The following is a 26,533-nucleotide window of genomic DNA, read 5'->3' on the forward strand; positions in this document are numbered from 1 at the left end:
ACATACAATATTCATTAATATATACCTTTTATATAAAAAAATTATGCAAATCACACGTTTAACCTAAATTATATATAATTTAATATATACATTCATTATTCGTTAATATATATCTTTTATATTAAAAAATTATACAAATCACACGTTTAACCTAAATTATGTGTACATTTAATACAAACATACAATATTCATCAATATTATTATATACTATGTTATTATACAATATTCATTAACCTTTTGTATACTATATTATTATACAATATTCATTAACCTTTTATATACTATATTATTATACAGTATTCATTAACCTTTTATATACTATATTATTATACAGTATTCATTAACCTTTTATATACTATATTATTATACAATATTCATTAACCTTTTATATACTATATTATTATACAGTATTCATTAACCTTTTATATACTATATTATTATACAATATTCATTAGCCTTTTATATCAAAAAATGATGCAAATCAAACATTTAAACTAAATTATATGTACACTTAATATATACATACAATATTCATTAATATATACCTTTTATATAAGAAAAATTATGCAAATCACACGTTTAACCTAAATTATATATAATTTAATATATACATTCATTATTCGTTAATATATATCTTTTATAATAAAAAATTGTACAAATCACACGTTTAACCTAAATTATGTGTACATTTAATACAAACATACAATATTCATCAATATTATTATATACTATATTATTATACAATATTCATTAACCTTTTATATACTATATTATTATACAACATTCATTAACCTTTTATATACTATATTATTATACAGTATTCATTAACCTTTTGTATACTATATCATTATACAATATTCATTAGCCTTTTATATCAAAAAATTATGCAAATCAAACATTTAAACTAAATTATATGTACACTTAATATATACATACAATATTCATTAATATATACCTTTTATATAAAAAAAATTATGCAAATCACACGTTTAACCTAAATTATATATAATTTAATATATACATTCATTATTCGTTAATATATATCTTTTATAATAAAAAATTGTACAAATCACACGTTTAACCTAAATTACGTGTACATTTAATACAAACATACAATATTCATCAATATTATTATATACTATATTATTATACAATATTCATTAACCTTTTGTATACTATATTATTATACAACATTCATTAACCTTTTATATACTATATTATTATACAGTATTCATTAACCTTTTATATACTATATCATTATACGATATTCATTAGCCTTTCATATCAAAAAATGATGCGAATCAAACATTTAAACTAAATTATATGTACACTTAATATATACATACAATATTCATTAATATATACCTTTTATATAAAAAAATTATGCAAATCACACGTTTAACCTAAATTATATATAATTTAATATATACATTCATTATTCGTTAATATATATCTTTTATATTAAAAAATTATACAAATCACACGCTTAACCTAAATTATGTGTACATTTAATACAAACATACAATATTCATCAATATTATTATATACTATATTATTATACAATATTCATTAACCTTTTATATACTATATTATTATACAATATTCATTAACCTTTTATATACTATATCATTATACAATATTCATTAACTTTTTGTATCAAAAAATGATGCGAATCAAACAACCTAATCTTAACCTAAATCGCGCGCGCGCGCGCCTGGACCGCGAAGCAGTACCCCCTGGTCGACGAAAACAAAAGTACTAATATCGCGCGTGCAATGTCGCGCGGTCGCGGCTGAGCCAGAGCAGCCGCGCGGACCCGCCAGGCGCCAGGAAGAAATGCGCGGAGCACGGGCGATCCCTCCTAACCTCTCGCACGCGCGCCTTCCCGGACGAATATGACTTCTGTCCCGCTATGGTAAGCAAAAACCGCCTTTTCTTCGCGACCAGTGACATAACCTGCGTAATCAGCGCTCGGCTAGCACGTCCCCCACCACCAGCTCAAATGAACGAATGCAACGAGGCGGTAGTCGCTGCGGAAATATTTACTTGGCACGAGCTCTCGCGTCGAACTTAATCTCGCCAACTCGAGGTACGAGAACACATTATTCGACTGCCGTTTCACTCTTTTTCTCCTTTTTGTATTTCACGAATCGCACTCGAGCAGGGTTAACATTCATTTTTCGAGCCTACCTGCGCATATACGCGACGGTTATTTATAACAGTTATGTAAATAAACAATTCCAGTGCGAATAATGTGTTTCATGTTTATTCAATTCTGCTTTTTCTCATGTGTTGTCGCATTTGTAGACTTTAAGGACTTATCGTTACTTGTTTTCACTCTGCGGGCACTTATATTTGATGTATTACGATATTTGGAACGTCTATTCTGTATTTCTATGCGGCGTTCTTTAATTGATCTTGTATCCGTCTTACGTAACCTGTTCTGCTGTTGCGTTACTGTTATTCCCACTTTTTTTCTCAAACTCGATGTTGTATGGTAATCGTACGGAGCTTGTGAAAAGATTTTGTTGGAATATCGATGAGTCTGCTCGCTTTTCTGAAGGACGATTGTAAATTTTAGTAGAATATCTTGTACTGCGCTTTGTTTCTATCGTTTGATGAATATTTTGGCTCGATTTGCTCTTTGGAGCTAACAGAGAAGAAAGTTTGATCTTTGTTTCATAAGAAAACTGGATAATTGAATAGTTCTGAGCATTATTACGCTTTTTTTTCACCGAGCGAACTCTTGAAACTTTCAGAAGCTAATCGTTAGTTTTTGCTCTGCGTTATGCATTAAACGAAGTAATAGAAAATTAATTTGAGTTCAAACAGCATCGATAGAGGTATACGAGCTTTTATTAAATGATTTTTGGGGCTTATCGTTACTTGTTTTTGTTCTTTTTATATTTATTATATTTTAGCAGTATTCGTGCGAGTTATTCATCGATTAGTATGAAATTGATCTTGCGAATCGATCTCAAATCTAATACTTTTTTTAAATACACCTGTACCTTGCTCTACAGCCACTCTTTATGTAGCATTTCGCACATAATAGTCTTTTTTTTTAATGAAGAAAAAAGAAATACTGTATATATGTGCATACGATTTCTTTTGCTACTTAATTTATATGTTTATTTCTTTAATTTCTGTTCGTTATCGCTTGCTTTGTACCTTCATTTTTATGAGAAATTAAAGGAATAAAATGCTGTCTGAACCGAAGGCTTGCTTTATAAAAATTGAGACAGATGTAATTTAATTTGTATGAGTTTGTATTAAGATAATCGACTCGTTAACTTTTCTAAAAAGTATCCAAGTTTTAAAATGAAGTATAAATGTAGTTTTTTCTATTCTGCGTCTCGCAATTTTTACTTTCTTGCTGGCTAATACTTTTAAATAATAAAATCTGGAACAGTGGCGGCTCGTATCCAAAATTAGTGGACGTTTTCGTCTACAAAATGCATAGTTTTTGGTTTAAGATTGTTTAAAAGGAAACAAATACATACAAAAAGAAAATTTGTTTAGATACTTGATAGAATCATAGAAGAACAAAATCAAATAATTTTTATTTAGTTTAACTTAAATTTTTGTGGTTCAAGCTTGATTTATAATGTCCAATCAAACGTAGCATAATCTAATCCATTCCAACCTAAATTGTTAGAGCTTAAGCTTGAACTATAATCTGAAGTGACCTAAGTTAATCTAAGCTAACCTAACCTAAATTGTTACAATTCCAGCTCCATTTATGAAGTAAGCTAATTTAATCTAATCTAATCTAAACTAATCTAACATAATCTAATCCAACTTAACCTAACCTAAATTGTTGCAATTTCAATTTGATCTATAAACTAAACTAACCTAATCTAATCTAATCTAACCTAAACTAATCTAATCCATTCTAATCTAATCCAACCTAACCTAACCTAAATCGTTACAATTTTAGCTCGATCTATAAACTAAACTAACCTAATCTAATCTAATCTAATCTAATCTAATCCAACATAACCTAACCTAACCTAAAATGTTACAATTTTAGCTCGATCTATAAACTAAATTAACATAATCTAGTCTAATCTAACCTAACCTAACCTAACCTAAATTGTTACAGTTTCAGCTCGATGTATAAACTAAACTAATCTAATTTAATCTAATCCAATCAAACCTAACCTAAATTGTTACATTTTCAGCTCGATCTGTAAACTAACCTAACCTAACCTAACCTAACCTAACCTAAACTAAACTAAACTATTACCGTTGAAGCTTGATCTAAAAACTAAACTAACCTGATCTAATATTTTCTAACCTAACCTAACCTAACTTAAATTGTTACCATTCAAGTTTAATCTATAACCTAACCTAACCTAACCTAAATTGTTACCATTCAAGCTTAATCTATAACATAACCTAAATTGTTACTGTTCAAGCTTAATCTATAACATAACCTAACATAACCTACTGTTCAAGCTTAATCTATAAACTAACCTAGCCTAACCTAAATTATTACCGTTCAAGCTTAATCTATAACATAACCTATCCAAACCTAACCTAAATTGTTATCGTTCAAGCTTAATCTATAACCTAACCTAACATAACCTAAATTGTTACTGTTCAAGCTTAATCTATAAACTAACCTAACCTAACCTAAATTATTACCATTCAAGCTTAATCTATAACATAACCTAACCTAACCTAAATTGTTATCGGTCAAGCTTAGTCTATAACCTAACCTAACCTAAATTGTTACCATTCAAGCTTAATCTATAACATAACCTAACCTAACCTACTATCTACCATCCACTAACGCGCCATGGTCGACACTGCGAGAGCGACAGTGCTCTCTCACCCTCGCATCGTTACGCTTACAGCGTCTTACTCGCGCATGCGCGTAACAACCAAACACGCGCTACTGGAACTGTAACGCGCATAGTTCCATCCCACGTGCATTATTCTCTCTCCTTTGCAACATCGCGCGCATGCGCAGAACAGTCAAATACTAATTCACAACACACAATTTTTGTAACTTTTTCATAAACTAGGGGATGGCTATTAACATAATCTTAAGTTTAAGAATTATATATTGTACAGGTTTAAAGAAAAAATTAAATTGAAAATTACTTATTATATTGATATCGTGTGGAAATAGAGGGTGCTGCAGTTGCACAGTGCCTAAACGCGAGCCACTACTGGTCTGGAATATAAAGTATATTGAATGATCGACACAGTTATTTTCTATGTGTTAAAATTTGAATTCTAAGGGATCCTTATATTAATTACTAATGTTTCTAAGAAGGTACTTCAAGGCAGATATTTTCTCACTTTTCTGAAGATGTTATATTAAAGAAAGCATTTGATCGTTCGAAAACATCATTCTCATACCTGTTATAAATATTGTTATATACACAGCGTTAGTATTATCGTATTTTATCAGCTATCTTATCTACGGTTGATATCTTTTGTTATACATTTTCATACGCTTATAATCGCATAGGAAATTAAGTTTTCTCACAGCTGCATTGCATCGGAAGTTATCAGTTTCAAGTAATGAGTTATCGAAATTTTTGTAACTCTGTTTTGTCCAACTAATTGTTTATCTTTTTCCTGATGATCTAGCGAGAGATCGTGATAACGACCAACAATTCTTTTCTATTATCTTTCGACGTTCCACAGCTTTTAATCCCCTTTCACAGTAAATTTCTACACAATCTTTATTACACGTGACATCTCGTTCAACATTATAAATTTCTGATGCAGTGTTTTTCAAACCATTCTCATGGCGGGACGCTTTTTAAGTTCGAACATTTTTTGGGAACATTAGAGTTAATTTGAGTTTTTCGATTTTTTATAATTGAGCAGACAGTGTTTCTGTTGTTCTCTACGTCGCTTCCGGAATATTTCGTGGGACACTTAGTGATAGTTTGCGGAACACAGTTTGGAAGACAGTGCGGTGTTTCCTGACTTTGAGAAGGTTGAGAAGCCCTGATTTGGTGTTTTTTAGTTTAAAAGATTGAGAATCACTGGTTTTGGTGTTTTTCGGGTTTCAACTACTGAGAACCACTGATTTAGTGTTTCTGAATTCAAGAAGGTTGAGAACCACTGGTTTTGGTGTCTTTCGAGTTACAAAGATTGAGAACCACCGGTTATGATGTCTTTTGAATTCCAAAGACTGAGAACCACTGATTTGGTGTTTTCGTAGTCAAAAAGGTTGAGAACCACTGATTTCGCACTTTTTTCGATTTTGAAAGATTGAGAACCACTGGTTTGGTGCCTTTTCGAATTTGAAAGATTGAGAACCACTGATCTCATGTTTTCGAACTCGAAAAGGTTGAGAACCACTGGTTTAGTGCCTTTTCGAATTTGAAGGATTGAGAACCACTGGTTCAGCGCCTTTTAGAATTTGAAAGTTTGAGAACCACTGATTTCACGTTTTCGAAGTCAAAAAGGTTGAGAACCACTGATTTTGCATTTTTCAGTTTTGAAAGATTGAGAACCACTGGTTTGGTGCCTTTTCGAATTTGACAGATCGAGAACCACTGATCTCATGTTTTCGAACTCAAAAAGGTTGAGAACCACTGGTTTAGTGCCTTTTAGAATTTGAAAGTTTGAGAACCACTGATTTCACGCTTTCGAAGTCAAAAAGATTGAGAACCACTGGTTGAATGCCTTTTCGCGTTTAAAAAGTTGAGAACCACTGGTTTAGTGTTTTTTCAAAGTTCGTGAGATTGAGAACCATTGATTTAGTGTTTTTCAATGTTCGTAAGATTGAGAACCACTGGTTTAATGCTTTTCAAAGTTAATAAGATTGAGAACCACTGATTTAGTGTATTTCAAAGTTCGTAAGATTAAGAATCGCTGGTTTAGTGTTTTTTAAAGTTCGTAAGATCGAGAACCACTGGTTTAGTGTTTTTCAAAGTTCGTAAAAGGGAGAACCACTGGTTTAGTCTTTCTCAAAGTTCGAACGATTAAGGAACCACTAATTTAGCTTTTCAAGGTTGAAAAGATCGAGAACCACTGACGTAGCGTTTTGGCAGCTTCGAAATGATTGAGAACCACTAGGTTTAGAGTACTGAAGTTCATCTAGCAATATAGTTATTTCAGAATATCGCTTAATCGAGTTTGTTTAAATAACTGAAAAATAACCAGTAAATGCACGATATTAATCTTAGCCATTATAATTACATTTACCTGCAAAACAATTGTAAAAATTTCTCTCAATTTCCATTTCCCTATAAATCACGTTGTTATTTTCAATCGTAGTAATTGTTTACGACGAAATACATGATTTATATGCCTCTCGAACGCATTGGAATTTTATGTGCAAAAAATTTGATACACACACGGACGCATACACATATATATAAATTAATACTTTTGTATGTTCGCAGAATCACTGCAACCATATTGTTTTTAACCGCAGTAATTATTTACGACGCAACACGTAATTTATATCGCCTCTTAAGAACATTCGAGGTTTATATGCAAAACGATGAATACACACACGGGCATACGTATAAATGAATACTTTGGTGTGTTCGCAGAATCACTGCTACCATATTATCCCGTTTTCGCCGTGTATGTCCGGATTAACAGCGAAACAGGCATTGCTGAGGAATTTCTGTAAGAGCGCCTCGATATCCGAGCGATTTACGTCGTCCTGCTGCAACTTAATGGGAATAATGGCGAACTCGAGTCCGCAGAAGGTGAATCAGTCGCCAGTGGAGCCGTTCACGGAGCTGTATTACAATTCCAGTAACAATTACGAGATCCCGTTGATGTTTCAATCGGAGAGCATGGCGTGCGAGAGCAACGTGCAGCCGTCCGTGCTTGGAACGAATGCTTGTGCTGAGACGACGATGTTCGTGAAAGACAAATACTTGACTGACAAGCAGAGATACAAAGCGATGAGGCAGTGGAAACGAGTCAAGAAAGGTAAAGACAGTCTCTGATTGAGCGAAAGACGCGTAACTCGACATTTACTGTATCGTTTTTCCAGAGAAGCTGACCTCTAATTCTGAAGACTCTTTTATTCTGAGAGTACTATCCTTCAACATTCTAGCACAGTATCTGCTGGAAACGTATCCGTTTCTGTACAAGGAGCATGACAAGCGTGCGCTATCTTGGAAAATTAGGAGGCAGCTTCTCTTGCAAGAGATTTTAGCAGCGCAGGCCAATGTTAGTTCGCTTGATAATTATTTGTACATTTTTATCAACCGCCTCTCGATAGAATAGCTTCGTTGTTGGTTCGATTTTGCTTGTACTCAGACTAGGTGATTACTAGAAAAATGTTGAACGGTTATCGTGACTTTTGTTGCCAATGAAATCTCGAAACTCTTGTTGGAGTTGGAAAAAGGGTGCTTAAGAGGCTTGTGCGTAACTTTTTAGGTGATCTGCCTGCAAGAGATGCAAGAAGAGCATCTGCCAGAGTTTTTGCCACCGCTGAAAGAGGTGGGCTACAACTACTTGTACAAGAAACGGACGAATGACAAAAGGGACGGTTTGTTGTTCCTGTATCGTTCAGACCAGTTCATTTTGGTGGACTACGCGAAGATCGAACTCTACCAATCAGGCATAGAATTGTTGAGCAGAGACAATGTGGGGATCGTTGCTAAATTGGCGGTTAAAGGGAACCCTGAGATACAATTGGTGGTCGCCACCACTCATTTACTTTACAATCCGAGGAGAAACGATGTGAGATTGGGTCAAACGCAACTTCTGTTAGCAGAAATCGAGAGAATCGCCTTCTTGGAGAATACAATGTGAGTTATCTTTTTATAGTGTCTTTCAGTACAGGTAAACTCTCTTATAATGTAAGTTGGATTCCTAGAAAATGCTGCGTTGAGCTCTGCAACTTGTAGTAAGCTGTTTACGTGGACTACATCTGTTCTTACGTAACCCAAAGGCTACACTTTGGGTTCTTATACTTCGATGAAAGTAGAAATCTGATAACTGCAATTTTCTAAGCGAACCACCTTAGTTTATTGCACTCTGTAGCCCTCGTCGAGGGACCAGACACAGAGTGACTCTGCAATATTTAGTCGTATCGACTTCTACGTGCTGAAAACTACATCCCATAATGCATTAAGCAAAGAAATTTCTCTGGATCCTTACTGAGATGGAAGTAAAAATTGATTTGTAGTAAGCTGTTTACTTGGACTACATCTGTTCTTACGTAACCCAAAGGCTACACTTTGGGTTCTTATAATTCGATGGAAGTAGAAATCTGATAACTGCAATTTTCTAAGCGAACCACCTTAGTTTATTGCACTCTGTAGCCCTCATCGAGGACCAGACACAGAGTGACTCTGCAATATTTAGTTGTATCGACTTCTACGTGCTGAAAACTATATCTCATAATGCATTAAGCAAAGAAATTTCTCTGGATCTTTACTGAGATGGAAGTGAAAATTGATTTGTAGTAAAATGTTTACTTGGACTACATCTGTTCTTACGTATACCAAAGGTTACACTTTGGGTCGTTATACTTCGATGGAAGTAGAAATCTGATAACTGCAATTTTCTAAGCGAATCACCTTAGTTTATTGCACTCTGTAGCTCTCATCGAGGGACCAGATACAGAATGACTCTGCATTATTTAGTTGTATCGACTTCTTCGTGCTGAAAACTACATCCCATAATGCATTAAGCAAAGAAATTTTCCCTGGAGAACCAGCTTGCCACGCAAGATACAGCTTTCTTTTCTTTTTGAATCGTTGCGCTGTGCACAACTGGGTTTTCTCTTGCCCTACCAACATTTCTGATTTAGTATAGGTAACCCTCCTATAACATTGAAGTTAGGTTCCTAGAAAATGCAGTGTTGTGTGAAACCGTGTTGTATTATACCCAGTGTTAGTACAAAAAGGGGGGTTACGTTCCAAAAACTTATTAAAAACAAATAGTTTTCTTTAATTCTACATAAACAACTTAATTTTTATTAAAAATATAAATGTACGTATAACACAAAGCAAAAAAAAGAAAGACAAAAAATATTATTTTAATCTAACGCAACTCTAATTTAATGAATTTCTTCGTTGTTACTGCTCAGTATAATCTCAACCAAGAACGTTTTTTCAGTGGAATGATATCGCCTTCACTTTCAGAACTTTTTTCTTTATTTAAAGTTTTTGTATCTTCCCCCTTCTTAAAAAAATCTGTAATTGTACTTTGCTTGCTGGTTCTTACCAGGTAATTGTAAATTTCTCGATATGGAGCTACACAGTTTTGCAGCTCCCTTTTGAATTTTCGACTTCTTTCAGTGGAAGGGTCTGTATTCAAGAAAAATGACTCGAGATTTTCAGCCAAGCTAGGCCTTCTTGTAATTTTTTGAATCAAATTCAATGCAGCGGCACATTTTGAAGCGTGGCGCACAGCTTTCTATACGCGCATGCGCGCAAAATTCAAATTCCTCGCAGTAACGCACTTCGAAGCGTTGCGCGCAGTTTTTTATGCGCGCATGCGCGCAACAATCAAATTCCACGCAGCGGCACACTTTGAAGCGTGACGCACAGCTCTCTATACGCGCATGCGCGCGCGAATTAAATACCACGCACTGGCGCGCCGCTGCTCATTCTCCCTCGAACCGTCGCGCGCGACTTTCTATGCGCGCAACATTCAAATGCCACATTACTATTTCTCGCAAGAAGCAAAGAAATTTGCAATACTTTGGATACCAATGACAAAATTTCAGCATCCAATTATAATAAAGATAATTGAGAACGTTTCTCGTCCATTCCTCGAAACAATTTTAAAGAATCACGTGAAACAAAAATTTGAAAAATATAGATCGCTATTAACAAATACAATATTGTACTTTCCTTTTATTGATCGCTAATTTTTTATACATTTTTATAAACCACCTTTCGGTAGAATAACTTCGTTATCGGTTCGATTTTGCTTGTACTGAGACTAGATGATTATTATAAAAATGTTAAAAAATTATTTAATTTAAATTTTAATTAAAAAATTATTTTCTTGTCATTTTTTTAATGTTAAATTATTAACTGCACAATCTTTAGGACAGCAAGTCTCGTCACAGTTAAGAAACAAGATCAAGAACAAAGTTCTGAATCTTTTAGAACTCAAAAGATACTAAACCAGTGGTTTTCATTCTTTTCGAATTTAGGAAACACCAAAGCAGTGGTTCTCAATCTTTTCGCAATTAAGAACCATGAAAACAATGGTTCTCAATCTTCTCGAACTTAAAAGGCTTTTCTCTCTCAATTCTCTCTCTCTCTCTCTCTCTCTCTCTCTCTCTCTCAATTCTCTCTCAGTCTCTCTTTCTCACTCTCTCTCTCTCTCTCACTCTCAATTCTCTCTCACTCTCTCTCTCTCTCTCTCTCTCTCTCAATTCTCTCTCAGTCTCTCTCACTCTCTCTCTCTCAATTCTCTCTCACTCTCTCTCTCTCTCTCTCTCTCTCTCTCTCTCTCTCAATTCTCTCTCACTCTCTCTCTCAATTCTCTCTCTCTCTCTCAATTCTCTCTCACTCTCTCTCTCTCTCTCTCAATTCTCTCTCAGTCTCTCTCACTCTCTCTCTCAATTCTCTCTCTCTCTCTCTCTCTCTCTCAATTCTCTCTCACTCTCTCTCTCTCTCTCTCTCTCAATTCTCTCTCACTCTCTCTCTCTCTCTCTCTCTCAATTCTCTCTCAGTCTCTCTCACTCTCTCTCTCAATTCTCTCTCACTCTCTCTCTCTTTCTCTTTCTCTTTCACACACACTCTCTCTCACTGTTTCTCTCACTCACTCACTCACTCACTCACTCACTCGCTATTCACTTACTCTCTTCCTCTTTCTCTCCTTTATTTCAAAACGAACAATTAAAATAACGAAGCAATGATTTTGTCATCTGTTACAAACAGGTCTGGTCCGAAATACCTTCCAATAATACTGGCAGGCGACTTCAACCTGAAGCCCCAATCCGGGGTGTACAGGTTCATCATCGAGGGAATATTCAAGTACCAAGGGAAAGGGAAGAACCTTGAACTAACCGACTATCGGTCTTTACCAAATTCCCTTATCCCACCTCGACTCTGTATCACGGACAACTGTCAACACTATAATGTATTAAAGCACAGATTGAGCGGAGAAGGAACGGACAGAGTGATGGTACGTTTTCTCTTATTGTTGAAGACCTTTAATCTTTTCTAATAACGCTAATCAACTAACAATCTTTTAGCAATATTACTAATATCTCTCAGTCAGAAAATTTCTTCCAACGGCAGAGAATTCGAAGAACCCAAAACCATATAGAAACAAAATTCCTGAAAATGTTCGAAGAACGATATCTTTAAAAAATTGTTATATTCCATCGCTGTAGAAATGTCTAATAGGAATGTGTTGCTTCACAGAATAAACTTCTGTTACAGTTGGAGAATAGTGAACATATAGTGGTAGAAGAGAAGAACTCGACCGATCCCTGCGAAGTGAATCTGGACACGACTGATGTCCAGACGATAGAGATCGTCCATGGCTATCGTGTGCAATTCTGCTCTGGCATCCTGACCCATCCGTTCTACTTCAAAAGCGTTTACACACACCAGAATTGCCACGGAGAGTCAGAAGCCACCACGAACCAAGGCGAATGGATCACTGTCGACTACATCTTCTACAGCGACCTGGAACTCCTTGAGAAATACAGATTGCCAACGACTACGGAGTGCAACGGTTTACCTGCGATACCAAATTTTGCGATTGGCAGTGACCACTTCTGTTTAGGGGCTACGTTTAAAGTACACAAGAGAACATATTAGAGCCATTTTACATTACGATTAATAATATAGTACGGAGTCTACACACACACACACGTACACACGCATACAGATACAGGCGTACGCATAACATGTACAGAAGAATTTTTTATATTAAATGTACGAAGAGACATAGAGATAATGTATAGAATATAGCTACGTTATTTTGTTTAAAATGTTGAGAAAGTGGTTCCTTCTTTTCTCTCTCTAGTTCGTTAGGATCTTCGATGAGCAGAGTGGCCAATAGTGTTTCGCGCGTAGACCCAAATATTTAATTAAACTTATTGAATTAATGTACGAAGCACTTCTCACTGCGAGCAATGTGTTGGTCCGCAGTTGTTCCATCTTCGCATTCTTTCTTTCGTTCTTCTTCTTGTGATCATATTTATTTTTTAATGTTAGACGATCAGACTGGTACAAGTTTTTCTTTTCATCCTTCGAAGTTTACTGAGACGTTTGATCCCTCGCTGCCTGTTGCTTTGCCTAATTTATTATAAACGGTAGAAAGAGAATCATTGGTTTGTAGCACTTTATTGTACAATAAATTTGAGATGTTAAACGGTATTTAGTTTCTGCGCAACAAAAAGTTATTCATTTTTCTGTGCGATACTTAAAATTATCCGCTTAGAGCTTAACGACTTGATGTTTGTTATTTTCAAACTCTGCGGAAGCAGCGAATGAATGGTAAATGTTGTTCATTTACGTATGGAAAATATGTAGACGTTCGTTTAATATTTCTTTCTGTGTTCACAGTTTTCCACGACTTCTTTGGATTTCCTACGTCAGATTTTTTAGTGCCATGATGATTACAGGTATAGGTTTCTGTAAATTCATTTAATATATTTATTATGAGGACCAGCTCATGGTTGGTGATGAAATTACTGTGAAATTAGTACAAAAGTAGCTTAATTATCAAATTATTATTTTATAAAATTATATATTTTGTCATATTGTTATTTTTATCAAATTATTATTTGAGGTATCCAGTGACGATAAACTGTAAATTACGTTTAATTCCTTCAAACATTGTTTAATATCAATTTTGGAAGCGATTAATAAGGGAAAAGTACAATATTGTATTTGTCAATAACAATTTATACTTTTCAAATTTGTATTTCACGTGATTTTCTAAAATTGTTTCGAGAAATGAACGAGAAACGTTCTCAATTGTCTACATGATAATTGTATGCGTAAATTTTGTCATTGGTTTTCAAAATAATGGAAATTTCTTTACTTTTTGCGGGAAAGAATAGTAACGTGGCGTTTGAATGTTGCGCGCATGCGCGTATGGGAAGCTGCGCGCGCCACTGTGTGATGTTAATTCTTGTGCGCATGCGCGAGACGCTTCGAGGCGCGCCACTGTGTGACTTGATTGTTGGGCGCATGCGCGTAAGGAAAGCTACGCGCGCCACTGTGTGATGTTAATTCTTGTGCGCATGCGCGAGACGCTTCGAGGCGCGCCACTGCGTGGCATTTGATTGTTGAGCGCATGCGCGTAAGGAAAGCTACGCGCGCCACTGTGTGATGTTAATTCTTGTGCGCATGCGCGAGACGCTTCGAGGCGCACCACTGCGTGGCATTTGATTGTTGAGCGCATGCGCGTAAGGAAAGCTGTGTACGTCAGGGCGTGATGTTAGTTCCTGCACGCATGCGCGCGACGCTTCGAGACGAGTCGCTGTGTGGCATTTGAATGTTGCGCGCGACGCTTCGAAGTGCGTTGCTGTATGGAATCTGAAATTTGCGCGCATGCGCACAACGCTTCGAAATGCGTTGCTGTGTAAAATTTGAAATTTGCGCGCATGCGCGCAACGCTTTGAAGTGCGTCACTGCGTGGAATTTGAATTTTGCGCGCATGCGCGCAACGCTTTGAAGTGCGTCACTGCGTGGAATTTGAATTTTGCGCACATAGAAAATTGCACGCGATGCTTTAAGATGTGTCGCTGCATCGTATTTGAATGTTGCGCGCATGCGCATATAGAAAGCTGCGCGCGACGCTCTGAGGAGGATAACAGCGACGCGCCACTGCGTAGTATTCAATTCTTACGCGCATGCGCGCATAGAAAGCTGCGCGCGACTCTCCAAGGCGCGCCACTGTGTGACGTTTAATTCTTGCGCGCATGCGCGCATAGAAAGCTGCGCGCGACGCTCCAAGGCGCGTCACTGCGTGCCACGAAAGAAATTTCATTTTTTAGAGAAGTCAAAATGATCCTTTGGTAAACCTAATGATTAGATTAAATTCACTCATCTGCTAATAAGGTACTTCTACTTAAATGTTTTATTTGAAAAGAAATAAGAAAAACAACGAATGTAAACCAAGTAGTAAGAAATAAGGGAATTTCGTTCGAGAAAGTAGAGATATTTAACAAATTAGTTAAAATACAAGAATACAAGGATAACTTATTTAACTTATTAGATAATTTAATCTGTTGTTTAACAAGAATACAAAGGTAACTTCTTCAACTCCTTAGATAATTTAATCTGTTATTTAACAAGAATACAGAGGTAACTTCTTTAACTCATTAGATAATTTAATCTGTTGTTTAACTTCTTTAACTCGTTAGATAAAATTAATTTGTTGTTTAACAAGAATACGAAGGTAATTTCTTTAACTCGTTAGATAAAATTAATTTCTGTTGGTTCTTCCGTAGCAGCTGTTGGTAACTTGAACATACATATTCGTATAATAATTGATAAGAATTTGTGGATGTAACAGTAGTAACTAATTTGTTAAATTATATTTAATACAATAATGAAAATAATCTTTTGCGACCCCAATTAACTTGAATTTTTCATTTTTAGATATAAGACAATACAAAAAGTTCCAATAAAAATATGTTACAATAATAAAAAAAATTTTTAGCGACCCCAAATAAAATATTAGAAATTTAATATCAGAAAAATAAAAATACAATATTAGAGAATAAAAATAAAATATTAGAAATTTAATATCAGGAAATAAAAATATAATATTAGAAAATAAAAATAAAGTATTAGAAATAAAAAATTAGGGAATACAAATAAAATATTAGAAATTTAATATCAGAGAATAAAAATAAAATATTAGAAGATAAAAATAAAAATAAAGTGTTAAAAGTATAAAATTAAAGTCGCCAGCCACAATTTAAAAAACTCTGATCTACAACAACCCAATAGCGTTCTTAAATCAGCAAAAAAAGGTCATACATTCAATGTTGCTTCAAACAAAATGTTCAAATAAAGGTATTTTCTTCTGAGAACGGTAAATTTAAACCTTCGATACTGAAAAACACGTGTGACCTTCTTGTTTTTCGAGGGAACGGTTCACGGGACGAAATATCCGCCTGATCGAGCAGCAAGATCGAGCGTGAACGCTTAAATGTGAAAGTAAAGCCGCTCTGAGTGATGGAAAACGAGAATTCAGTCGGTTAACGGTTCTCTTGGTGTGCAGATGCGATGGAGAAGAAAACAATTCTGCTTCCCAACGGGCAGTCGATGCCAGTCGTTGGTTTTGGCACTTGGCAGGTAATTGTTATTCATTTTTAACGCGTTCACAACAAATGACGTCCATAGCCGTCGAAAGTTTCTTTGGAAAAAACTGTTTTTGGTCAAATTTGATGATTTTCGCTTCCAAACATACTTCATTTCATCTGGCAGTTATAAATAATTGAAAATAAAAATTTTTCTGAGAGCAATCCTAAAATTAAAAATGTGCATCAACCTGTTAATTATTATTATTATTATTATTATATTATTAATATTGTTGTTATTATTTTAAATACGTTGAAAAATTCTGAAAAAAATACTACATGATTGTTGTATTTTTTACTGAGAGTAAAATTACTAATTTTAATTGTTATTATTATATTATTATTATTATTGTTATTATCTTAAACGCCTTGAAAAATTCTAAAAAAGCACAGTCATGTAGTATTTTTAATGGAGAATCAAATTATTATTTTTAATTATTATTATTATTATTATTATTATTATTATCATATTATTATTAATATTATTATTATTATTTTAAACGTGTTACAAAATTCTTAAAGAAATACTACAATTATGTAATATTTTTTACAGAGAATCAAATTATTATTTTTAATTATTATTATATTATTATTATTATTATTATTCTTACTTTAAACGCGCTGAAGAATTCTAAAAAAAATGCTACAATCATGTAGTATTTTTAACAGAAAAGTAAATTATTATTTTTAATTATTAATACTATTATATTATTAATATTATTGTTAATATCTTGAATGTGTTAAAAAATTCTGCAAAAAATACAATCATTTAGTATTTTTAACGGAAAATCAAATTATTATTTTTAATTATTATTATATTATTATTATTATTATTTATTTAAAAAAAAATTACTACAATCATTTATTTATTAAAAAAAAATACTACAATCATGTAATATTTTTAACGGAGAATTAAATTATTATTTTTAATTGTTATTGTTATTAAATTATTAATATTATTGTTATTATCTTAAACGTGTTAAAAAAATCTGTAAAAGTACAATTATTTAGTATTTTTGACGGAGAATCGAATGAAAATGTGAAACAGTTTCAAATAAGAAGGGATTTCGTGTTAGAACAATAACAAATTTGGTTGTTACTTTTTTTTGTCAAAAAATAATATTAGAAAATTAAAAAAGAATATTGGAAATTTAATATTAGAAAATAAAAATAAAATATTGGAAATATAATGTCAGAAAAATATAATATTAGGGAATAAAAATAAAATATTAGAAATTTAATATCAGGAAATAAAAATAAAATATTGGAAATATAATATCAGAAAGTAAGAATATAATATTAGAGAATCAAAATAAAATATTAGAAATATAATATCAGAAAATAAAAATATAATATTAGAAAATAAGAATAAAGAATTAGAAATATAAAGTTAGAAAATAAAAATAAAATGCTAGAAATTTAATATTAGGAAATAAAAATAAAATGTTAGAAATATAATATTAGAGAATCAAAATAAAATATTAGAAATTTAATATCAGGAAATAAAAATAAAATATTGGAAATATAATGTCAGAAAGTAAGAATATAATATTAGAGAATCAAAATAAAATATTAGAAATATAATATCAGAAAATAAAAATATAATATTAGAAAATAAGAATAAAGAATTAGAAATATAAAATTAGAAAATAAAAATAAAATACTAGAAATTTAATATTAGAAAATAAAAATAAAATGTTAGAAATATGATATTAGAAGATGCAAATAAAATATTAGAAAATAAAAATAAAGTATTAGAAATATACAATTAGAGAATACAAATAAAATATTAGAAGATAAAAATAAAATATTGGAAAATAAAAATAAAGTATTAAAAATATAAAATTAAAAAATAAATATAATATTAGAAAATAGGAATAAAATGTTAGAAATATAATATTAAAAAACGAAGATGAAGCCTCTGATTGGATAGACAGACCACCACGAATCAATATCGACAATAAAATTAAATAAAAAATAAAACCAAACATATAAAATAATGTAAACTGTAAAATCAGCTAAAAAGCAGTTTCAACATAAGTCGTGTCGAGAATAACATTCGATGACAAAAAAGTACAATTTTTATATAATATTAGAAAGATTATTAGATTAAATTATTAGAAAAATCTCTGATTGGATAGACACAGCAACATAAATCAATATCGACAATAAACTCAAATAAAGAATAAAATAAAGTAAACTGTAAAATCAGCTAAAAAACAGTTTCAACGTGAGTCGTGTTGCGACGATAAAAACAAATAAAGAATAAAACCAAACATATAAAATAAAGTAAACTGTAAAATCAGCTAAAAAGCAGTTTCAACACGAGTCGTGTCGAGAATAACATTCGATGAAGGAAAAGTACAATTTTTATATAATATTGGCAAGAAATATGAAGTCTCTGGTTGAGTAGACACAGCACTACGAATCAATATCGACAATAAACTCAAATAAAGAATAAAATAAAGTAAACTGTAAAAGCAGCTAAAAAACAGTTTCAACGTGAGTCGTGTTGCGACAATAAAATCAAATAAAGAATAAAACCAAACACGTAAAATAAAGTAAACTGTAAAAGCAGCTAAAAAGCAGTTTCAACGTGAGTCGAGTCGAGAATAACATTCGATGACTGAAAAGAGCAACTTTAAATCATTAACTGCACAATCTTTAGGACAGCAAGCCTCGTCACGGCTGTAGAAGAACAGTATTGCATAAAGGTTTATGCAGTTTTCTTATCGTGTTGTAAGAGGCTATCTGTACTTGCTACAATTATTTACATTTTGTTTAAGTTTGTAGCAGATGGTATCAGCTGTTGACAAAATAGCAAGATATTCACTGACTGCTGATAAAATGAAACATTCTTAATAGTGAAACATTCTAAAATGGTGCAAATCCATTTTTTTTAATTCTGAGAAAATTAAATGCCAGCAGATCTGACAATTCAAAAGTATAAGTTAATTATGCGAAGTCTGGCAATGTTTCTACTAATTTATCAGTATGTAATTTGATTGTATAAATTTGTTTTGGGCGAATTTAACTAAAATAATTTACCATTACCAGGCTGCAAATGAGCTTACACCACTTTCATAATTACTCAATTGTAAATATCATTTAACTTCAATTTTTAAAATTAATTATATCACTTAAAATATATCTCGTATTAATCCAATTTTGTTTATAAATAATAACAGGTTTAAAAATAAAATAGGATTGGCACTTTTTTTTTATTACAAACGTTAATTATATTTATATATCGTTAAACTTAACAGAAGATATTGGTATTATTCATTATTTATGGCAGTGTTTTGAAATAATTATGATGCCTCGAAGGCATAGAAGGTAATAGCTGCTGCATATTCTCGTATTTCTCGTTTGCAATAGACTTGGCATCGTGGTGCAACCATTTAAATCGACCAAAGCACTGATATTTTCCAAGATATCAAATACCAACCAGTTATAAACAAAATGTTTACACTAAATTCAGCATAGATTACTGTCATATCTCATTTTTTTTCAAAAAAGGACTTACCAGACCGCTTTCAAAATAAACAGTCCATCTAAAATTATTATTATTATTATTATATTACAGTATTAACACTTGTTGTTAATTTAAACGTAAGTACTGAATAAGAAAGTGGCAATAACGTGGAAAAATGACACAAAAAGGAACGAAATCTTTGTCCTTTAGGACATTTGGACCCTTTTTTCAATATAATTGCCACAGTTTTTAGGGTTTTTTTAACTTTTCTGTGATGAATGTTCATTTCAAAATTGCATTTTTTATAGATATTTGCTTCTTGATGCCAAATTCCCTTAAAAAACAATTCTTGCACCTGAGTTCGACTTAAAAACGATTAAAGGGCTGCCTACAAGAGACAATAAAACGTCCTTTAGGACGTTTGGACCCTTCTTTCAATATAATTGCCATAATTTTCAACGTTTTCTTAACTTTTCTGTGATGAATGTTCCTTTCAAAATTGCATTTTTTATAGATATTTGCTTCTTGATGCCAAATTCCCTTAAAAAACAATTCTTGCACCTGAGTTCGACTTAAAAACGATTAAAGGGCTGCCTACAAAGGACAATAAAACGTCCTTTAGGACGTTTGGACCCTTCTTTCAATATAATTGACATAATTTTCAACGTTTTCTTAACTTTTCTGTGATGAATGTTCATTTCAAAATTGCATTTTTTATAGATATTTGCTTCTTGATGCCAAATTCCCTTAAAAAACAATTCTTGCACCTGAGTTCGACTTAGAAACGATTAAAGGGCTGCCTACGAAGGACAATAAAGCAACAATCGAGTGAACAATATCAACAGTATTCTCATATTTCGTTTTCTGAAGTTAATACTTGCGTTTATTCAAAATTTTCCAGTTTATCTGTCGCAAACGACGGATTCTCGCAGTGAAACAAAGTTTACGCGTAAGTTGCGAGCAATAACAACCTGTTGCGCCTATTTTCGGAACTGTAATCGTTTTCCTGGAAATGTCGCGTTGCTAATGCGACTCGTTTTCTCGCCTACTAATTGGCTCGATGATTTACGAGCGAGATTTAACATTGAAAATAGAAAAACGCGATTTTTCACGCTCGTTCTTTTTCGACTGCGATTGCAGTGTCGTATTTACGGCCATGAGAGCAATCCTGTTATCTGTTCCTCCTTTTTCTTCCGTTTGCAGTCTCGCAGTTACGTAACTGTTGGTACTTCCCAGTGCAACCAAGTCCAGAATAATCTGCTCGACCTTGGTGCAATGTTGTGCTACGTGCGATTAACATTAAAAAAACGACAAGAAAATAAGTTTTTCATTAAATCAAATAATTTTTTAACATTTTTATAGCAATCACCTAGTCTCAGTACAAGCAAAATCGAACCGACAACGAAGTTATTCTACCGAAAGGTGGTTTATAAGAATGTATAAAAAATTAGCGATCAATAAGAGGAAAGTACAATATTGTATTTGTTAATAGCGATCTATATTTTTCAAATTTTTGTTTCACGTGATTCTCTAAAATTGTTTCGAGGAATGGACGAGAAACGTTCTCAATTATCTTTATTATAATTGGATGCTGAAATCTTGTCATTGGTATCCAAAGTATTGCAAATTTCCTTGCTTCTTGCGAGAAATAGTAATGTGGCGTTTGAATGTTGCGCGCATAGAAAGTCGCGCGCGACGGTTTGAGGGAGAATGAGCAGCGGCGCGCCAGTGCGTGGTATTTAATTCGCGCGCGCATGCGCGCATAGAGAGCTGTGCGTCACGCTTCAAGGTGTGCCGCTGCGTGGAATTTGATTGTTGCGCGCATGCGCGCATAGAAAGTTGCGCGCGACGCTTCGAAGTGCGTCGCTGCGTGGAATTTGAATTTTGCGCGCATGCGCGTATAGAAAGCTGTGCGCCACGCTTCAAAATGTGCCGCTGCGTGGAATTTGATTTAAAAAATTACAAGAAGGCCTAAGCTTGGCTGAAAATCTCGAGTCATTTTTCTTAAATACAGACCCTTCCACTGAAAGAAGTCGAAAATTCAAAAGGGAGCTGCAAAACTGTCCAGCTCCATATCGAGAAATTTACAATTACCTGGTAAGAACCAGCAAGCAAAGTACAATTACAGATTTTTTTAAGAGAGGAGAAGATACAAAAACTTTAAATAAAGAAAAAAGTTCTGAAAGTGAAGGCGATATCATTCCACTGAAAAAACGTTCTTGGTTGAGATTATACTGAGCAGTAACAACGAAGAAATTCATTAAATTAGAGTCGCGTTAGATTAAAATAATATTTTTTGTCTTTTTTTTTCTGCTTTGTGTTATACGTACATTTATATTTTTAATAAAAATTAAGTTGTTTATGTAGAATTAAAGAAAACTATTTGTTTTTAATAAGTTTTTGGAACGCAACCCCCCTTTTTGTACTAGCACTGGGTATAATACAACACGGTTTCACACAACACTGCATTTTCTAGGACCCTAACTACCGTGTTATAGCAGAGTTACCTGTACTAAATCAGAAATGCTGGTAGGGCAAGAGAAAACCCAGTCGTGCACAGCGCAACGATTGAAAAAGAAAAGAAAGCTGTATCTTGCGTGGCAAGCTGGTTCTCCAGGGAAAATTTCTTTGCTTAATGCATTATGGAATGTAGTTTTCAGCACGAAGAAGTCGATACAACTAAATATTGCAGAGTCACTCTGTGTCTGGTCCCTCGACGAGGGCTACAGAGTGCAATAAACTAAGGTGGTTCGCTTAGAAAATTGCAGTTATCAGATTTCTACTTCCATCGAAGTATAACGACCCAAAGTGTAGCCTTTGGATTACGTAAGAACAGATGTAGTCCAAGTAAACAGTTTACTACAAATCAATTTTTACTTCCATCTCAGTAAGGATCCAGAGAAATTTCTTTGCTTAATGCATTATGGGATGTAGTTTTCAGCACAAAGAAGTCGATATAACTAAATATTGCAGAGTCACTCTGTGTCTGGTCCCTCGACGAGGGCTACAGAGTGCAATAAACTAAGGCGGTTCGCTTAGAAAATTGCAGTTATCAGATTTCTACTTCCATCGAAGTATAACGACTCAAAGTGTAGCCTTTGGATTACGTAAGAACAGATGTAGTCCACGTAAACAGCTTACTGCAAATCGTAGTACTCAATTTTCCTAGTTGTTGATGTAAGATTGCTGTTTCAGATCCCACATTCGTTTAACTAAAAACTGTATTTTGTTACGTTTAAGGCAACCGAGAAGGAACTACAAGACGCCTTGAACGTTGCTCTGGAAGCTGGGTACAGGCACATAGACACAGCTGCGGCGTACCAGAATGAAAGCGCAATTGGCAACATCCTTAAAAAGTGGTTCGATTCTGGTAAACTGAAACGATCGGAGATCTTCATCGTTACGAAGGTGACATTAACAACTTATGTTCTTTAATTTTGTCTTCTGCTTTGCACGTTGCTGTAGTTTGTCAATCTTCCAGCAATCTTCAATCCTATAAGCCGCAATTGATCCAAATATGACTTTTGTTGAGACTCAGGCACAGATGTAGAAGTTGTAGTCGAAGAAAAGACAAAAATTGCGAGAAATTACTGGAATATCTACTCATATTTGACCGTTGATCAATAAATATTCAGGATATAAGTTGAAAAATGAGAAATCAACTGTTTTGTATTGTGTAATTTAAGAAAAAGTGAGAACAAAACTCTTGAAATCCTCAAATTGGTAATTTAGTGATCCATGGATCATAAATTACCGACTAATGTTACAACAGGGCGTCTGAAACTTGTTGCACAGTCGATAAAAAGAAAGTTTGTGGGTTGATTCTACAAATTAAAAAGAAAAATGTGACTTAAGAACAATTTTTCCCTAAGAAGAATCTGTAATGCAATGATCTTTCAGAGAATGGACGAGTGTAATCGATAATCCTACTTTTTATGCCACCATTTTGCAACATCCAATATAAAAAATGCGTCTCAGTGTCTGAATTTCCATTATCCTGGATATTGTAGTACGAATATGTCTTCTACTTTGGCTTTCAGAGTCATTACTGGCCAGAATTCCAAATATTCACCACTTTCCACATCATTTATTCATTTAGTTGCTCATTCTCATTAATTTTCCAACGATTGGATGTAATTTCCTCAAAAAAAAAATTCTATAATCAATATTGGTTCGCATCGAGACCAAAATGAAAGAGGAGACCCATAGAGAAACGATGAATTACTCAATATGTTGATAAATAAATTGTGCGCAGCAGCATAGAAACTTGCAAAGTACTTAATCGCAGCCTATTTTGAGTCAAGATTTGTTTACAGGTGCCTCCTGTGGGGAACAGACCAGAGGACGTAGAGTACTGGATGAAAAGGTCCCTGCAATGCTTGCAATTGGACTACGTGGACCTGTATTTGGTCCACGTACCGTTCAGTTTCGAGTCGAGCAGGGACAACATGTTCCCGATGGATGACCAGGGACAGATAAAGGTCGATTGCACCACGGATCACGTGAAGATTTGGGCAGAAATGGAGAGGCAAGTGGAATGCGGTCGGACCAAAGCGATTGGGCTGTCGAATTTCAACATCTCGCAGATAGAGAACGTGTTGAAGCACGCGAAATTGAAGGTCTCGATGCTGCAGGTCGAGTTGCACGTTTATTTCCAGCAACGAGAACTGGTAAAACTTTTTTTTTATATAAAAATACCAAGCAGCAGAGATTTGACTTGAAGAAATGCGATTGAAACTTGAGTTTTACAGACTGTTGGCAATTTGTTTCTTCATATTTCATCAAAGAAACGAAAATCAGTTGAGAAACAATAATAAATACATCTTATCAGGCGATATTTACAAGGAGATTTCTTGAAATGATGCAAAAACATGACTAGGAACTTATTAGAGCCTATTTGCCCCCATTTTTTAAGCTTTCACGGCTTTCATGTTAGATTATTAACGTCACACGGTGTATACTTGCAAAATTAATACACTGTACGATGCTCGAATGTGTTTTAAGCGAGAAGAGAAGGTTTACAAGGACTAAGCGATGGATAAGTTCCGTGAGATGGTAAAGTAGGCCACCAATTTATCGTGAGAGCCTATGCGACCTATTTTGGTACAAAAATGGATCAATTCGCGGAAAATGTATGATTATAAAGTATGTAGAGCTTCTCTTATCGTAAAAAGCATAGTTTTACATATAAAAAGACTTAAATTGTACTCTTTAGACTTAACAATCCATGTAAACGTTTAACAATTGGTCTTCTATTTGAAGTTCTCTGGCTCGAACAAGTGCTATTTAGTGTCGTACACTAAATTAGAGCAGATTAAGCTCATTGTCGATGCACAAATGGACACCAAGTGATCCGTTATGAAAATGTAGAATGAAACTTAAGTAAATAACCGATCGCAAGTGGTCGTACACTGTTACGGATAAAGTACAGCTCTCGAGGAACTGTACTTTATGCGTTATTAAATTGTTACAGGGTTTACGGATGAAGTACAGTTCTTTAAGAACAATACTCTTGCGAGCATTGAGTAATCGAGCAATGCTGACAAGAGAATCGCTCTCGAGGAATCAAACTTTGTCCGTAACAGTATACTCACATATTCAACAGACTTTCGAAGTTAACTTTCTCGTAAGTGAAAGTCTTGACTGAAAAAATTGTCTTTTTCTCTACTTTTCTTAGGAAATCACTTGATATCGCTTTGTATGTACATATTAAGATCTTTTACACCCTACGAAGTGACTTTTCTCTTTTATTCGCAATCGTAGAGAGCTAATGGTCTCGTGTAAGGCTTCTCAATCGCATAACTTATCGATTAAACTAATTACAATATCCAAGAAACCCAACGACTCGAAAACAATGTTAGAAACAGAGTAATGCGCTATCGTATAAGCGTTACACCTCATATCACTTAGTTCCGCCTTGGATACTTAAGACGATTTCATTTTCTCTCTTAATTTAAGATCTTAGCGTAAGAAGGATCTCATACGACAAAGCAATATTCTAAAAAACACCGTAACTTTCTTATTATACTAAAAATAGCAAGTATCAGTCTCTATCGCTGAGATTCTTGATCATTAAAATATTTTTCAGGTAAAATATTGCAGAGAGAAGAATATTCCTGTAACAGCCTACTCATCGCTGGGCACTCGCAGTTTTGTTAAATCCCTGAACAAAGCGGAACAAGTTCCAGATATGCTGAAGAACGATGTGGTGCTTAAAATAGCAGCGAAGCGCAAGAAGACTCCAGCGCAGGTCTTATTAAGATTCATCGTGCAACAGGGGATCGTAGTGATCCCAAAAAGCACAAATCGAGAGAGGATCAAGGAGAATATACAGATATTCGACTTCGAACTTGATGCGGAGGACATGAAGCAGCTGAAAGCTCTCGATATGGACAAGGCTGGGAGGATCTTGGACTTCTCTATGTTCAAAGGAGTTAAAAATCATCCTCAATACCCTTTCTGAACGTTTCTTGGCTCCGTAACAGAAAGAAGAGCTCAGAATGGTTCGTTCGCAATGCTCGGAAAGGATATTTGATAATTCTATGCGCAGAAGCTTGCGAAGACAGCAGAATTTCTTTTTTTGGGATCGATCGCATAGCTTTGTTTCATTGCACAGCTATTATATGAGGCGCTGTCTTCAAAAGCTGCGTAAATCTATTTTTTCATACATTAAAGGTCTGCGTTTGAATCGATTTAAGATTCGAATGATATTTTTAATAATTATAAGCTTGTTAAACTTTTTTACGCGATAATTTCAAGAAGAAAACTGTCTTCTTAGCTACGAATGGACTCAAAGTTCTCTCGATAGTGATAAATCA

General features: G+C 33.9%; 2 protein-coding genes across 2 annotated transcripts; both read left to right on the top strand.

Annotated features, from left to right (window-relative positions):
* The first annotated feature begins 7,531 nt into the window (after positions 1-7,531).
* On the top strand, positions 7,532-12,819 carry LOC143431683 (protein angel-like). The gene is made up of 5 exons (XM_076908608.1): positions 7,532-7,923; positions 7,988-8,166; positions 8,377-8,750; positions 11,847-12,093; positions 12,354-12,819. Exons 1-5 carry the CDS (start codon positions 7,569-7,571, stop codon positions 12,735-12,737), a joined length of 1,539 nt encoding a protein of 512 aa, XP_076764723.1. The 5' UTR covers positions 7,532-7,568; the 3' UTR covers positions 12,738-12,819.
* Positions 12,820-16,116: 3,297 nt separating this feature from the next.
* On the top strand, positions 16,117-26,292 carry LOC143431716 (aldo-keto reductase family 1 member A1-like). Its single transcript, XM_076908657.1, has 4 exons — positions 16,117-16,235; positions 22,956-23,123; positions 24,032-24,385; positions 25,804-26,292. The coding sequence occupies exons 1-4, from the start codon at positions 16,167-16,169 to the stop codon at positions 26,176-26,178; spliced, it is 966 nt and encodes a 321-aa protein (XP_076764772.1). The 5' UTR covers positions 16,117-16,166; the 3' UTR covers positions 26,179-26,292.
* The last annotated feature ends 241 nt before the right edge of the window (positions 26,293-26,533 follow it).

Source organism: Xylocopa sonorina, unplaced genomic scaffold (genome assembly GCF_050948175.1).
Source record: "Xylocopa sonorina isolate GNS202 unplaced genomic scaffold, iyXylSono1_principal scaffold0014, whole genome shotgun sequence".
NCBI lineage: Eukaryota > Metazoa > Arthropoda > Insecta > Hymenoptera > Apidae > Xylocopa > Xylocopa sonorina.